This window comes from Littorina saxatilis, linkage group LG3 (genome assembly GCF_037325665.1).
Source record: "Littorina saxatilis isolate snail1 linkage group LG3, US_GU_Lsax_2.0, whole genome shotgun sequence".
Lineage (NCBI taxonomy): Eukaryota > Metazoa > Mollusca > Gastropoda > Littorinimorpha > Littorinidae > Littorina > Littorina saxatilis.
The window spans coordinates 16,324,763-16,338,298 of record NC_090247.1 but is presented as its reverse complement, the minus strand read 5'-3'; the positions used below and the strand labels follow the sequence as shown (position 1 = coordinate 16,338,298).

Here is a 13,536-nt window from a genome sequence, read left to right as displayed (position 1 = left end):
CCAACAATATGTAAGAAACAAAGAGACGTTAGAACGCTTAGGAGTTACACGGAACCTTCTTCTTCTTCTTCTTCAGCTTTCCTAGATCAGGCTATACGGAATCAATCTTTAGAGACTCGAGTGATTAGCAAGCATCGAATTGAACAAGTAGCTTTAATGTTTGTTTTTCTCTGAAAAAAAAAGAAGAAAAAAGCTAGTGGACGTCGTTAATGATAATTTCCAAACCTTGCAATCCCCTGTATGGGTACTCGAGATCGCTGTCTTGAGGTTGGAGATACAACGGGTATGTGAATGAGGTTACTTGCTGCTCGTTATCTTACTTGTTTTTTCCTCTACTCCAAAGAGCACTCGGTAAAAGTACTAGTGAATGTTTGGTTTCGTCAATGATTTCTCGTTCCACTAATTAACCGTTGTTGATTTGTTAAGTTTGTGAGTGTTTTTAGTACGCGTGCGCGCGTGTGTGTGTACCTGCGTGTATTTGTGCGTACGTGTGTGTGTGTGTGTGTGTGTGTGTGTGTGTGTGTGTGTGTGTGTGCATGTGTGTGTTCGTGTCTTTGTACCTTGCCTTGGACGCTCTGTTGAGCAGCTCCCCCATACCGGAGGCCTTGGTGTCGACAGGTAGACAGGGGTCGTCACGCAGGTACTCGAAAGCCTCCACGTTGAGCCATAACTCGAAGGACACGCCGTGTTCACCTTGCAGGCTGTCGTGACTCTTCTCGAAGGCAGCGAACACCTGAAAAAAAGAAATAATGTTGCTAAAACATACTTAAAATATCCGATACCAGGGATCAAAATAAAAGCAACAAGAAACACTTAATATTTGAGAAAAAAAATAGTATTGATCACAAGTTGATCGGCCCAGAAGTCTATATAATACAGTTATTATGAGATGAACGAAACTTATTTGATATTACTTTTTGACTACACGTACTGGTGTATGTTTTGTTTTGTCAAAAGTTAAACGTTTCCTTAAAGAACTATTTTTGGTTTTTTTATTTTCAATTTTGGAACGTTGGCAGTATTATGTTTTTGGATTCATGCACAACCTTTTTTTTTAAATCTTTTTTTTTCTAAAAAAGTCGAGGCGTTCCGCGGACATTTGACGCAAAATGTAAACCCTATTCATATTGATGATGTTCGTCCTTCGTTTCGAAGATGACCGCAGACTCATGGTATGATTGGATGTCTGGTCTGATGGGTCCGGGGATGACTGATGCGGCCTATTCGGGCCAGGAAGCCCCTCCCACATGTTGGACACTCATGAGAACGTTCAGCTGCTAATGTACTGGCTGCTCTGGGTTTTCGGACTGTTCGCTTTTGCTCTGACTTCTGATTCTGATCTCTGTGATGTGAGTTCTTCTGTCTTCCGCAGTCTGATCACTAGAATGAATGAGACCACGCCAGTTTGATCTGTCTTGAGCAAACTGCTCCCTGAGCGGAGATGCACGAGAGCGTTACCAATCCGGTGGGAGCAAGCCACGTTGTTGGATTGGTTGAAGTTGAGATTTGCTGTGATTTCAACGAATCAGGCCCCGCGGTTTGTTCTCGCCCGTTTGGGTGGCACCCACTTTCGCTTCGTGCTCCTCTGCCTAGTTATCGACCTGAATGTCAAGGTCTTTCAGGGAGGCTTTTAACGTGTCAGTCAATCTTTTCTTATGCCCTTTGCGTTTTTCTTACCTCCTGGTTACTGGCGGAACACGCCTCCTCAAATGTGACGTTCTCCTTGAGGTTGGGGTCGAGATAGTGAAGAATCCTGTCCAGTGTCTTGTCTCCCTTCTTCACGGGCATCTGTTTCTGTGGGGGCCAGTAGTAACAACCCTTGCCAGCCCCGCGACCCTCCTGGAAAAGATTATGAAAAATGGCCGTCAGGAGTTATGAGTTAGCCAACCAACATCGAGAGTGCAAAGGCCATAGTCGCCCGAGCCTGACGGTTGCCAACTACACAAAGTAACTGCCACTGTCCTGAATTCTGTATTTCAGACGAAGCAGAGTTACTAAATGTTTAACTGTTTTGTCATTGTATGTCTTCTTACGAACACAACACTGTCGAACGTTTGATATCTTCTCATTATTTTGCTGCATACATAAGGGACTCAACTGCGTTCGTGAGATCGATTGGAATAATATGGTTACCTCCCTTCCGCCCGCTTCTTAGCCTGTATTTGTCGTTTTTCTTTTTTGCTGCCTGGCTGGCTGGCTGGCTGTCAACATGTCTGTACGTATGTATGTCTGGCTAACTGACTGACTGAATGACTGAGTTCCTGACTGTCTGTCTGTCTGTCTGTCTGTCTGTCTGTCTGTCTGTTTGTCTGTCTGTCTGTCTGTCCGACTGTCTGCCTCTCTGTCTGTTTTCCTTTACGTAGCCAACGCGATGACCCTCATGACAACCAGGGTGGTAGGAACGTGTGTGTGTGTGACAATCTGCACAGCTCTGGTGCACTTGTGTGGTGAATGATGTGGAACTGCAACTAAACTTGAACATAACTGCAGCTTGCATGGTTATCGCCATCAACCAGAAGGAAGTCCTCTTCGTGTAAACGATTCGACTCACCATCTCAAACTTATTTAGGTTTTAAGATCGTATCAGGCAATCCCTCCGCTTTCACACCCACCAAAAGCAGGTTGTTTTCTGTGCAGAGTGATGTTCATGAAATAATCTTATAATAAACACTAAAGTAGCAATCTGAAACATTAATTCATCGAACAGTTTTTACTCAGCAGAGGAAGTAGCAAAGGTGTTGGTGTTTAAAGGCACAGTAAGCCTCCCGTAAACCATCACAGAGCTCCCCGAGCGTCTAAATACAGTACAAGCATACTTCCATTTGAACGCTCACCGAACGGGAACATCCTGGCTGCTTTCTGTCGAGCGTGAGACATTTTCCAAGAATTTATTTTCGTGGACTTGGCCCTGAAGAACAATGGCGCCTCGTTTTTGCGCTAGACCTAACTTTTAAAATCTAAATAATAAATTGACAGCTTGTTACACAAACATTCTTTAATCATAAAAGAATTCGTTTTTCATCAAGACAAGATCAGAACAATTCGAAGTTGTGAAAGTTTAAAAAAAGAAAAGCCCGGAAGCAGGGTCACGCAAGGGTCGTAGCAGACGACGGCCGGTTTATCAGTGCAAATCGCCGTTCCTCTCAACAGTCAAAAGCCATCGCTAGAGTTCTTGTGAACCACATCCGTTGTTTCGTGCATAAAAAACGTGCTATTGTAGATAAGCTCACGTCGAGTCGCATTCAAATGACTAACTATGACGACTGCATTGTGAAAAGGGGGAAAACTGGATCACACGGGTTCACGATGGCTCAGGGGTAAGATAAACCACGCAAAAATAAATTCTTTGAAAATTGTTCGCTCTTTACGGAGGGCACCTAGGATGTTCTCAATTGGTGAGTGTTTAAATGAAAGGGTGTTTGTACTGTGTGTAAAAGCCTGACCGTATCTGTGATGGTTTACGGGAGGCTTACTCTGCCTTTAACATGAGTCGAATTGGAAGGATTGCCATATTCCGCAAACTACCTTGTGTACGCCCACCCCCTCTATGCACCAACTGTGCCCAAAAGTTGGGGGTGGGCGTTTACTTGGTACTATACCCTTTGCAGGAGCGGTTCCTTTGCTAGATTAACGATTTTTTGTTCACTTGGCATGGAAGTGTTCAAAGGATGCGTTATTGCGCACAACTGTCCTCACTCTCACTCTCTCTCACACGCACACGCACGCACGCACACACGCACCCACACACACACACACACACACACACACACACACACACACACACACACACACACACACACACACACACACACAAAAGGAATTCTGCAAGCAAACCATTAACAAGTTCATAACTCCAAAAGATAATGATCGAAAATGGGGGTTGGGCGTTTACTAGGTACTGTACCCTGTGCGCAGAATTTGACCAGAAGTAAGGGCTGGGCGTTTACACGATACTGGGCGTATACAAGGTAGTTTACGGTACTATCTAAAAACTTAGATGAGTTTGATATGGTGAGTCGATTCTATGTTTTGGATGGGATGTTGTTGTTTGTTATTCCACGTAAACGTCTGGTCTAATCTGAGATGGTGATAGAAACTGATTTCATGATGGGCTTTATAGCTTCAACATTCTGTTTCCTTTTCACCTGAACATAGATGACGTTCACCTGTCGTGTGTTGGCGATGGCCTCAAAGACCTTCGACCCCGAAAGGTGAGGGGATGATTTTTGTTTGTTTGTTTGTTTGTTTGCTTAACGCCCAGTCCACCACGAAGGGTGATATCAGGGTGGTGCTGCTTTGACATTTAACGTGCGCCACACACACGACAGAAGTCGCAGCACAGGCTTGTCTCACCCAGTCACATTATTCTGACACCGGACCAACCTGTCCTAGCACTAACCCCATAATGCCAGACGCCAGGCGGAGCAGCCACTAGATTGCCAATTTTAAAGTCTTAGGTATGACCCGGCCGGGGTTCGAACCCACGACCTCCCGCTCACTGGGCAGACGCCTTACCACTAGGCCACTGTGTTGCGGTGGTGAGGGGAACCCCGAACTCACATTTAATGAACAATAACTAAACTATTATTGTTTCCTCATACTTGCACAGCGATGACGTCAACCTGACCCGTGCTGGCGATGGCCTCCAAATCCTTCAACACCAAAAGGTGAGAAACGAAAGGGGATCCTGACACTCACAAGTAATGGACAACGGCTAAACTAGTTTTCCACCTCACCTGCACAGCGATGACGTCGACCTGTCCCGTGTTGGCGATGGCCTCCAAGCCCTGCACGTGCTGCAGAACAGTGGCGTTGAGCTGTGACCTGTTGAGGTCGATGAAGGGCGACAGTGCCAGCTTCTTGCTGCCGGGTTGCCCGTGCACCATCTTCCCCAGCCGTGTGTACAGCGCCACGAAGGGCGAGCTGGGGTCAATCTGGTGACAGAGATTATTAGCACAGTGTGTGAGAGAGAAACGTGTTGTCCGTGCACCATCTTCCCCAGCCGTGTGTACCGCGCCACGGAGGGAGAGCTGGGGTCAACCTGGCGACAGAAATCATTTGCACAGTGTGTGAGAGGGAAACTGGTTGCCCCCAGCCGTCTGTACAGCGATACGAAGGGCGAACTGGGGTCAACCTGGTGACAGAGATCAGTACGACAGTGTGTGTGTGTGTGTGTGTGTGTGTGTGTGTGTGTGTGTGTGTGTGTGTGTGTGTGTGTGTGTGTGTGTGTATGTGTGTGTGTGTGTGTGAGAGAGGGTGAGAGTTGGTGTGCATTACCTGAGCGAGACAACACTCGTCTGTGCTGTAGTATCCTGCCAGCGTCTTGTACACCGACTGCTCAGACATCTGTGACCTTGACGACAGGCGTGACCTTGAAGGGACCTTGACCTTGGCCTTGACATTGCTGTAGCGAGCCTGGTGTTCGTGCAGCACACGGTAAACCCAGCCGTAGTATGCACCCGTCAGTGACTGGTCGAAAAAGTCTCCCAAACCTTGACCTTACAAGGAGAGAAAAATATAACAAAACACAGTGATTTGATGAACGTGATTGAAGCTTACTGACCCAACCAGCAATCTTGAGAAGATAATTTTGTCCAAACACACAAAAAGTCTTACAAAGCTTGGCGTTTGTTTAAAGGAGAGAGAGCAACAATTGCAAAGAAGATTGTGCACATTATTAACATATTTAAGCATAACAGACAATTCTAAAACATGAATTTTGATTTGTTTTCGCCAACTTTTCTCCAGTTGTTTTCGTTCACTTTTTCCCTGCATTAATACCGCATTCAATCACCTTTAGTTATCATTCATTAATAAAAGTCTCTCCACCGATAGACATAACTTCTACCCTTCTACGTACTATCGAACCTGACTATAATGACCACCCAAGGGAACCTAGTGTACCTGCGCTCACCAAGCTTACACTCACAGTCCCAGGGGGTGTTTGTGTGTGTGTGTGTGTGTGTGTGTGTGTGTGTGTGTGTGTGTTTGTGTGTGTGTGTGTGTGTGTGTGTGTGTGTGTGTGTGTAACTCACTCATAACTCATAACTCATAATTCATAACATTTTATTGATCCAACAAAGGAAATTAAATTGGTCATCAGCACATATAGGTCATTAATTAATAATTATAAAAGAATAAGAGAAGAAAATTCATAAAACCCATGATAACAAAAAATATCTAAAGTAATATAATTTATGTACAACTACAATACCCTTTTTACTTGCACACATGACACACCGACACACCAACACACATGCATACATACCTACATACATACCTACATACATACATACATACAAACATACATACAAACATACATACATACATACATACATACATACATACATACATACATACATACGTGTGGGCGTGTGTGTGTGTGTGTGTGTGTGTGTGTGTGTGTGTGTGTAGTATGGATATTGGCGGACGTGCCTGTCTTGAGTACTTTGGGTGTTCTTACTTCGTATGTTTTATTGTTTTTTTTAGTTTTTTTATGGTTGTTGTCATATGTTGTTTGGTTGTTTTAAGAGCAGATGAACCACACTTTTCCATCCATTGTTTAATTGTATGGACAATAAATTATTGTCTTATGTCTTATGTCTTATTATGTAGACACTCGCTCCCTTACCAGCGATACACACCACACAACCCACCTTTTCCATAGTGTCCACGGGAATAAGCAGCACCCTGAGACTGGACCAGGTCAGCAGCAGAGGGGGCAGCGGGCAGACCGAAGTACACGGACATGTTGCGCTCAGCGGCAGCGGTCAGTAGCAGAGAGTGGGGGTCGGTGCCAGCGAACGACGTCAGCAGCACCACTACGTCAGTCCCGCTCGGGAAATTGCACGGTTTGCTGGTGAAAAAACCCCAATCAATCAATCACTTAGTGCGGTCATTAGCAGAGAGTGGGGGGGGGTCAGTGCCAGCGAACGACGTCAACAACACCACGACGTCAGACCAGCGAGGGAAATTGCACGGTTTGCTGGTGAAGGAAATATTAAATCAAATAAACGACAACGTTTTAAGTTCTAGAGACCCAAGTAATCAACATGGCAGAATCAAAACTAAATAACATCATTGCACAACGCCCAAAATGTCAATCACTCTGATTGATAAGTGAGGTCGTACATCCACGAGGACAAAAAAAGCCCACCAAGGCATAACCGCCAATTTGTGATGGAAAAGTTTCAAATGTACCTGACATTCTGTAAAGTCTCATATTAATTGGGAAAAGTCGCATTCGAGAAGCTGGCTGCAAGAACTAGAAGCTTTGGCACTGAATTGTTGGTAAAAAAAGACTTCGCGAAGTCAACTTCGGACTCAATTAAGGAACGCATTTACAGACGGAAACAAATAATCGTTATGAAAGTACTTGTTGAAATTAAGACGTCATCTGCACAATCTGTTTGTACGACGTCATCTGCACAATCTGTGTGTACGTTGTGTTGGAAAGCAGTGTCCTCACCATTGTTGGTTCGACTTGGTTTAGAACAGGTCAATGTATCAGTCTTGTACTCGTTCACTACATTAATAATAATAAATAATAATAAAGTGTATTTATATTGCGCCTATCCCTTACAAAAAACAACAATATTTGGCTCTAAGCGCATTACAACATGTGTAGGGACTTGGTACAATCAAGTCTGACAAATACAATAACACAATATACAGTCAGTCTCTTAGGTAAAACTGGGAAAAGCAGCTTCGACATTCACATTTTATTTCATTGAGTGTTGACACCTCACCTTTCGTCAAAGTCCCCGGCAGGCAGCACGATCCTGTAGTAGATCCTGGAGCTGTTGATCTTGCGATCCACCCGCGGACACATCATGATGACGTCACTGAAGCCTTCCTCGTACGCGTACGTCACAAAAGCCGTGACGTTGAGCCCGAAGCTCTCCAGTTCCGTCACAGCCTCGTCATAGCAGTGCGTGCCGAACACCCCGGTACTGGAGTGGCTGCTGCCGCACCAGGTAAAGTCTGTGTCTCTCTGAAAATAAATGAACCAATGATCATCAAACGTGCACATAACATGTGGACATCAAAATGAGTTATTATCAGAGTTAAGTTTTTGATTAGGAAATACGAGTCTATGTGTGTCTAATGACAATAACAAAATGTTCAAAACCGTTTACGCGCATTCCAACTATCAACTAACTATTTTGTCAACTTACTAACTAACTAACTAACTAACTAACTAATTAACTAACTGACTGACTGACTGACTGACTGACTGACTAATTGACTGACTGACTAACTAACTAACTGGCTGACTGACTAACTTCATAACTCACTTACTAACTAACTACATATCTAATTGAGTAATTAACTAACTAAAAAACGGACTAACTAGCCTACCAACTGGCAAACTGACGCATATTGCAACAATTGCGATGTACTTATGATTACATTTCCCTTCAAATAGAAAAAACCAGAAACCGTGAGCACTTCGAGTATACGTGTTTACAAACAATGAAGTCTTGACCTCTGGGTCGAAGATCAATTAACACAACGGGTTTGTTTTGGTCATACATTTAACGTTCCAATAACACACCTTTCTCGGTGTTTTTTATTCTGAATTTTGGAACGTTGGCAGTGTATTTTTTGTATTTTCATATTTGTGTGTACGAAAAGAATGGACACAAAATGGAAGAATAGAGTAGCTACCGCCGAACAAGATGAAGTATTGGTCTCCATGGGACAAAAAATTGAAAGCACAACATTCATTCCAACCATCTGAAAAGGCTTGCTTGGTCATATACTCACCATCAGATCTTCCCTGGTTCTTTTGATGATGGGAGGAGCACGGAGGAACACTGTATCCCCTCCCTGTTCCTGAAACTCTGCTAGAGTTTGATTCCATTCCGCGTACGTGAAGCGATCGCGGAACCAAGATGCCGTGATGGGGTACTTTGGTCCAAAGGGGGCGCTGTGGCTGGGTACAGCCAGAAGGGGTAGCAGCCCCAGAATCACGGTACTAACTTTCATCTTGCAAAATGTTCTTTTGGTTGTCTGGGAGTGGACCTGCACACCTACACACTATTTTCGTCAAGCTGTACGATAATAACTGCAAAGTTGCACCTTGATATTTCTCTTGCATTGGCTGCGAAGGATAGCGCTTCGTACTTGCGCTTTTCCTGCAAGAAAACTCCAGAACAGGTTTAATTTATACCAATTCGTAACAATTATCTTCGCTCTCAAACCAAATCTTTTGATCTTCTTTGTGGTATTTTGTCACGGTCAAATACTCGTCTGTTTCCGGCCGCCCAGGTTTAATTTATACCAGTCGAAACAAACGGTCGAATCGTTGCTCTTAAAAAACAAATACTTCTATCTTTAAAGCTGCATTTTGTCGTGGCTGTCCATGAACATGTCAGCTTGTGCTGGCGGCAGAAGAGAGAAAGATCACAAGACGGACAGTTCAGTGAAGTCTACGTACCTTCTTCTTACGGACCGAACATTTCCAGTTTCGAGTTCAAGTTTAATTGAGGAGTTTGCAAAACGATTGGGGTCTAATCTGTACACATCGGAAGTTGTGGCCCTTGATGTCTTTAACATCCCTTCGTGTTTCTAGTCATTTGACCTTGACCTCGAGATAAAAGGTCATTACCGTGATATGCTATCTATTTAGTTTTTTTTGTCCCCAGTCTAAGTAAATATTTGGGACATGATGTGGTGATTCGCTAAGAAATGATATGCTTTAACTGGTTCCCTTATATACCTACAGGCTGACTTAGAAACGGTGGTGTCGCACTCTAGATGATGTTTGTGAAGTGTGCTGATAGAATTAAGTCTTGGTAACCAAGAGATACATCTGTATTTGCTAACTCACCGTAATTAGCAAGAAACGTACGAGGTGCAACAATAATCACAAATTTGTAAAAAAAAAACACAAAGAAACCACAAACACACAAAAACACGTGTACTCATTCAGCGTTTTCAGAATGATGTAAGCTTGTTTTCTTTTCGTTCTTAGATAATTTCTTATGCAACGATTTCTTGTTCCTAAACTGAATTCAACACTTATATAAATCTAAAGAAGACAAAAACAGAACAGGACATTATTCTCAAAAGTACACATGGGTCAACATTAATGCACCTTCTGGAAATAAAACATCGTCCGATGTTATAATCATCAATCGCGGACATAACCGATCAAATAATAATGTCCCTATCCCGCAAAAAACATGCTATCATTGAATAAGAACAAATGGAAAACATGTGCATATGTTAGTATTTTTCACAAAGTAAAGATTATCTGATCGCAAGTTAAAACATACAGTGAGGGTCATTTTACAAACATTCGTTTGTGAAATAATCTCCTTTGCCAATAAAAAAAAACCACTTGCGCTGGACCCGAGTACTCTTCAGACATTCACACACACACACATACACACACACACACACAGACACACACACACGCACACACAAACACACACACTTACACACACACTTACACACACACACACACACACTCTCTCTCTCCCTCACTCTCTCTCTCTTTCTTTCTTACACACACACACACACACACACACACACACACACACACACACACACACACACACACACACACACACACACACGAGTACAGACTCATGCACACACACACACACACACACACACACAAACACACACACACACACACACACACACACACAAACAGTAACACTAACACATGTGCACAAACTGAATCGAACCCGGATCACTTTGGCCATAGACTCTCTCGTGCTCTCTGTCTCTCTTTCACCGAGACCAAAAAACCCTGCTTTGTAATTTCTTTGCCGAGACCATTTCCCCACGCGTTGTCTGGCTTGCACTGAAATCATGCTTTTCTCGTCACTGCGTGACGTGTTCGCCGCCCAAGTCTGCCCTTTAGTTCAGGCTGTTCGCAAAGCGACCAGCCTCCCACCGCAAAAACTCCCACCGTTAAGAGTGGCTTTTGTGTTTTTTTGGGCATTTAGGTCCCAGGTAACATTATGAAGTTTTAATACGATCAATCGGACCTATTATCAAGTTAGTTTATCAACTTTTGAACGAACTGCGCCCAGTAGTTTCCCAGCAATAAGCTGTTAAGTCGAGACGAACAGACACACAATTAAAGTCTGCAGGACCCTAGTACTGCGTACTCGGGGATAATGTCCTTATCCTTTAGAATCAGACAAAACAGACGCACGTGATTGTAATTTCTACAAAAAGAAAATGATCAATCAATACTCGAAAAAAGCAATTAGAGCAACAATCTTAAGAAGATCCAACACCGACATTATTATGCGAATGGTTTTCAAACACGGAGAAGAACCATATTCCATAGAAAATTAAACACCTGATGAATTGTCTGCTCGGTTTCCTTACACGAGGAAGTGCCATGTCAGCAAACACAGACGGATGGATTCGTTTTTGTAACGGGACACTTCAACGGCTGAGACCCGCTCCACACATGATGTTTGCTTTCTCCTGTTTCTACAGCGGTGCAAACATTGCGCTTTGCCGGCACTAGGCCTCGGTGTGATGGGTTGAGACATAGGACACAGAACGGGAGAAGAAGAAGAAGAAGAAGAAGGAGAAGAAGAAGGGGGATGGTAACGGGTAGGAGGAGCGGGGAGAGGGAGCGGGGGAGGAGAAAGAGGAGTACTCACGACTATGCCAACTGCATGTGTAAACGTAAACGCAACAGAAAACTTTTCTTGAAATTCTGGACAAAAAAATAAAGCGTTCCTATATTTTGAAAAGAAAATTAATGGACTAGCCATTCGTTGATTCAAACTTGGTCATTTCAGCAGGGGATAAGCGGCAGAAGAAAAGAAGTAACAGGATGTTGATATCAGGAAATGTCTAGTGTATTAAGTATAAACAAGATTGACACAAACTGTTATGCACGGGAGTTCAAGAGGAATCATCGAGTCACAAAGCAACAACAATAAACAAACACTTCAAAGCAAGAGAAGCATACAAATACACAGTTATTTCAAAAGACCTCATAAGCACCAACATAAACTGAGCAACACAATTATTGCACCCATTTTTGTACCCCGACTAAAACAATCCTTCCCGTGTCATTTTATTCAAACTGTATATGTCATTAACGGCTCTTTACTTGGCTACCTGGCACACGGATCAAAGATTCTTGTTTTATGTATCACGTGACCGCCGCCGAAGTCAGGGTACACCCAAAATCGACCTGACAATAACGTCAGGTACCAATTAAAAAATCGACAACAATTCAGAATAGTCGCAGCTTTGCAATATTTACATAGGAGAAGAAAGAACATTCATTTATCTATCCAGAACAGGTTGTTTTGTTTTGATATCGTGCGTATCATTCTCTTGTGTTATGTCATTTCTACTGATGCAGGTGTGGAACGCAGGAGCAGTAGAAAACGAGAGGATTTTGCGTCCATTTTGAGGGGTACTAACACAATAAGCACTTTACTTCAGCAATACCTCAATGGATTGATTCGAAACTTTCAGGAGCTGAAGTCTACATACCAGACTTTCTCTCAGTGAAATGTTGGATCACTACATGTTTGTATTCAGATGTTATGCACTCTTCCGGAAAATGTTTTTAACCCCGTCACTGATTTGGGAATTTACATCCCAAAAATGCATGACTTTGCATGCATACAGACAAATGGTTGGTACACGAACTACCAAAGTTTCATTGAGTATGACCACTGACGGACATTTGCTAGCCGTGTAAACACATGGGACAAAAATGGAACGTGCGGTCACGGATGACTGGACATGATTGTCGCACTGCAATCCTCCAAAAACATTTGATCGTTTTTACAGGACTAGGAAACGTAAACTAGTGATTGTATTTATATGAAACTTTGGCAGTATTTGTAACATTTATTTGTCGGTATGCATGCAAAGTCATGATTTTTTGGGATGAAAACCTTTAAACTTATGACACGTTTTAAAACATTTGTTTGGAAGATTGCTTTTCATCTCAACAAATACCTGTAACGATGCGAAATTTTACCGGACGTACGTCTCGTATGTCGACTTAAGATCCTAAAAGTTTTGAAACAATCCATTTGGGTATTGCTGAAATATAGCGCTTTTTGTCATGGTACCCCTCAAAATGGACGCAAAAACCTCGTTTTCTACGCGCTCATGCGCTCAACTCCTGCATCAGTAGAACTGACACAACACAAGAGATACGCAATAATATAGCAAAACAAAACAACCTGTTCTGGATAAATAAATGATTTGGCTTTCTTCTCGTGTGTAAACCTTGCCAAGTTAAGCCTATTCTTAATTTTTGTCAATTTTTTAATTGGTACATTACGTTTTTGTCAGGTCGATTTTGGGGGTACCCTGACTTCGGCGGCGGTCACGTGATATCTACAACAGAACTCTTTGAAACGAAACCTGTGGCAGATAGCCCAGAAAAGGGCCTTTAATGGCATATAAGTTTGAATGAAATGACACGTTAATGCATGTTTTAATTGGGGTACGAAAATGGGTGCAATCGTTGTTTTGCTCAATTTCTTACGTCACAAAATGCTCTCATCAGTTTGTACATAAATC

The 13,536-nt window shown here is 43.0% G+C and overlaps 1 protein-coding gene across 1 annotated transcript in view; it reads right to left on the bottom strand.

The window, feature by feature from the left end:
* LOC138961738 (uncharacterized) overlaps nucleotides 1-9,388 on the bottom strand; it is a 10,733-nt gene extending 1,345 nt beyond the window's left edge. The window contains exons 1-7 of the mRNA XM_070333409.1: nucleotides 8,770-9,388; nucleotides 7,749-7,993; nucleotides 6,657-6,856; nucleotides 5,278-5,498; nucleotides 4,737-4,934; nucleotides 1,678-1,839; nucleotides 561-733 (exon numbers count right to left, since the gene is read on the bottom strand). Of these exons, the coding sequence (XP_070189510.1) occupies nucleotides 561-733; nucleotides 1,678-1,839; nucleotides 4,737-4,934; nucleotides 5,278-5,498; nucleotides 6,657-6,856; nucleotides 7,749-7,993; nucleotides 8,770-8,991 (1,421 nt within the window). The 5' untranslated portion in view covers nucleotides 8,992-9,388. The remainder of the gene's footprint in view (nucleotides 1-560; nucleotides 734-1,677; nucleotides 1,840-4,736; nucleotides 4,935-5,277; nucleotides 5,499-6,656; nucleotides 6,857-7,748; nucleotides 7,994-8,769) is intronic.
* Nucleotides 9,389-13,536: the final 4,148 nt, after the last annotated feature.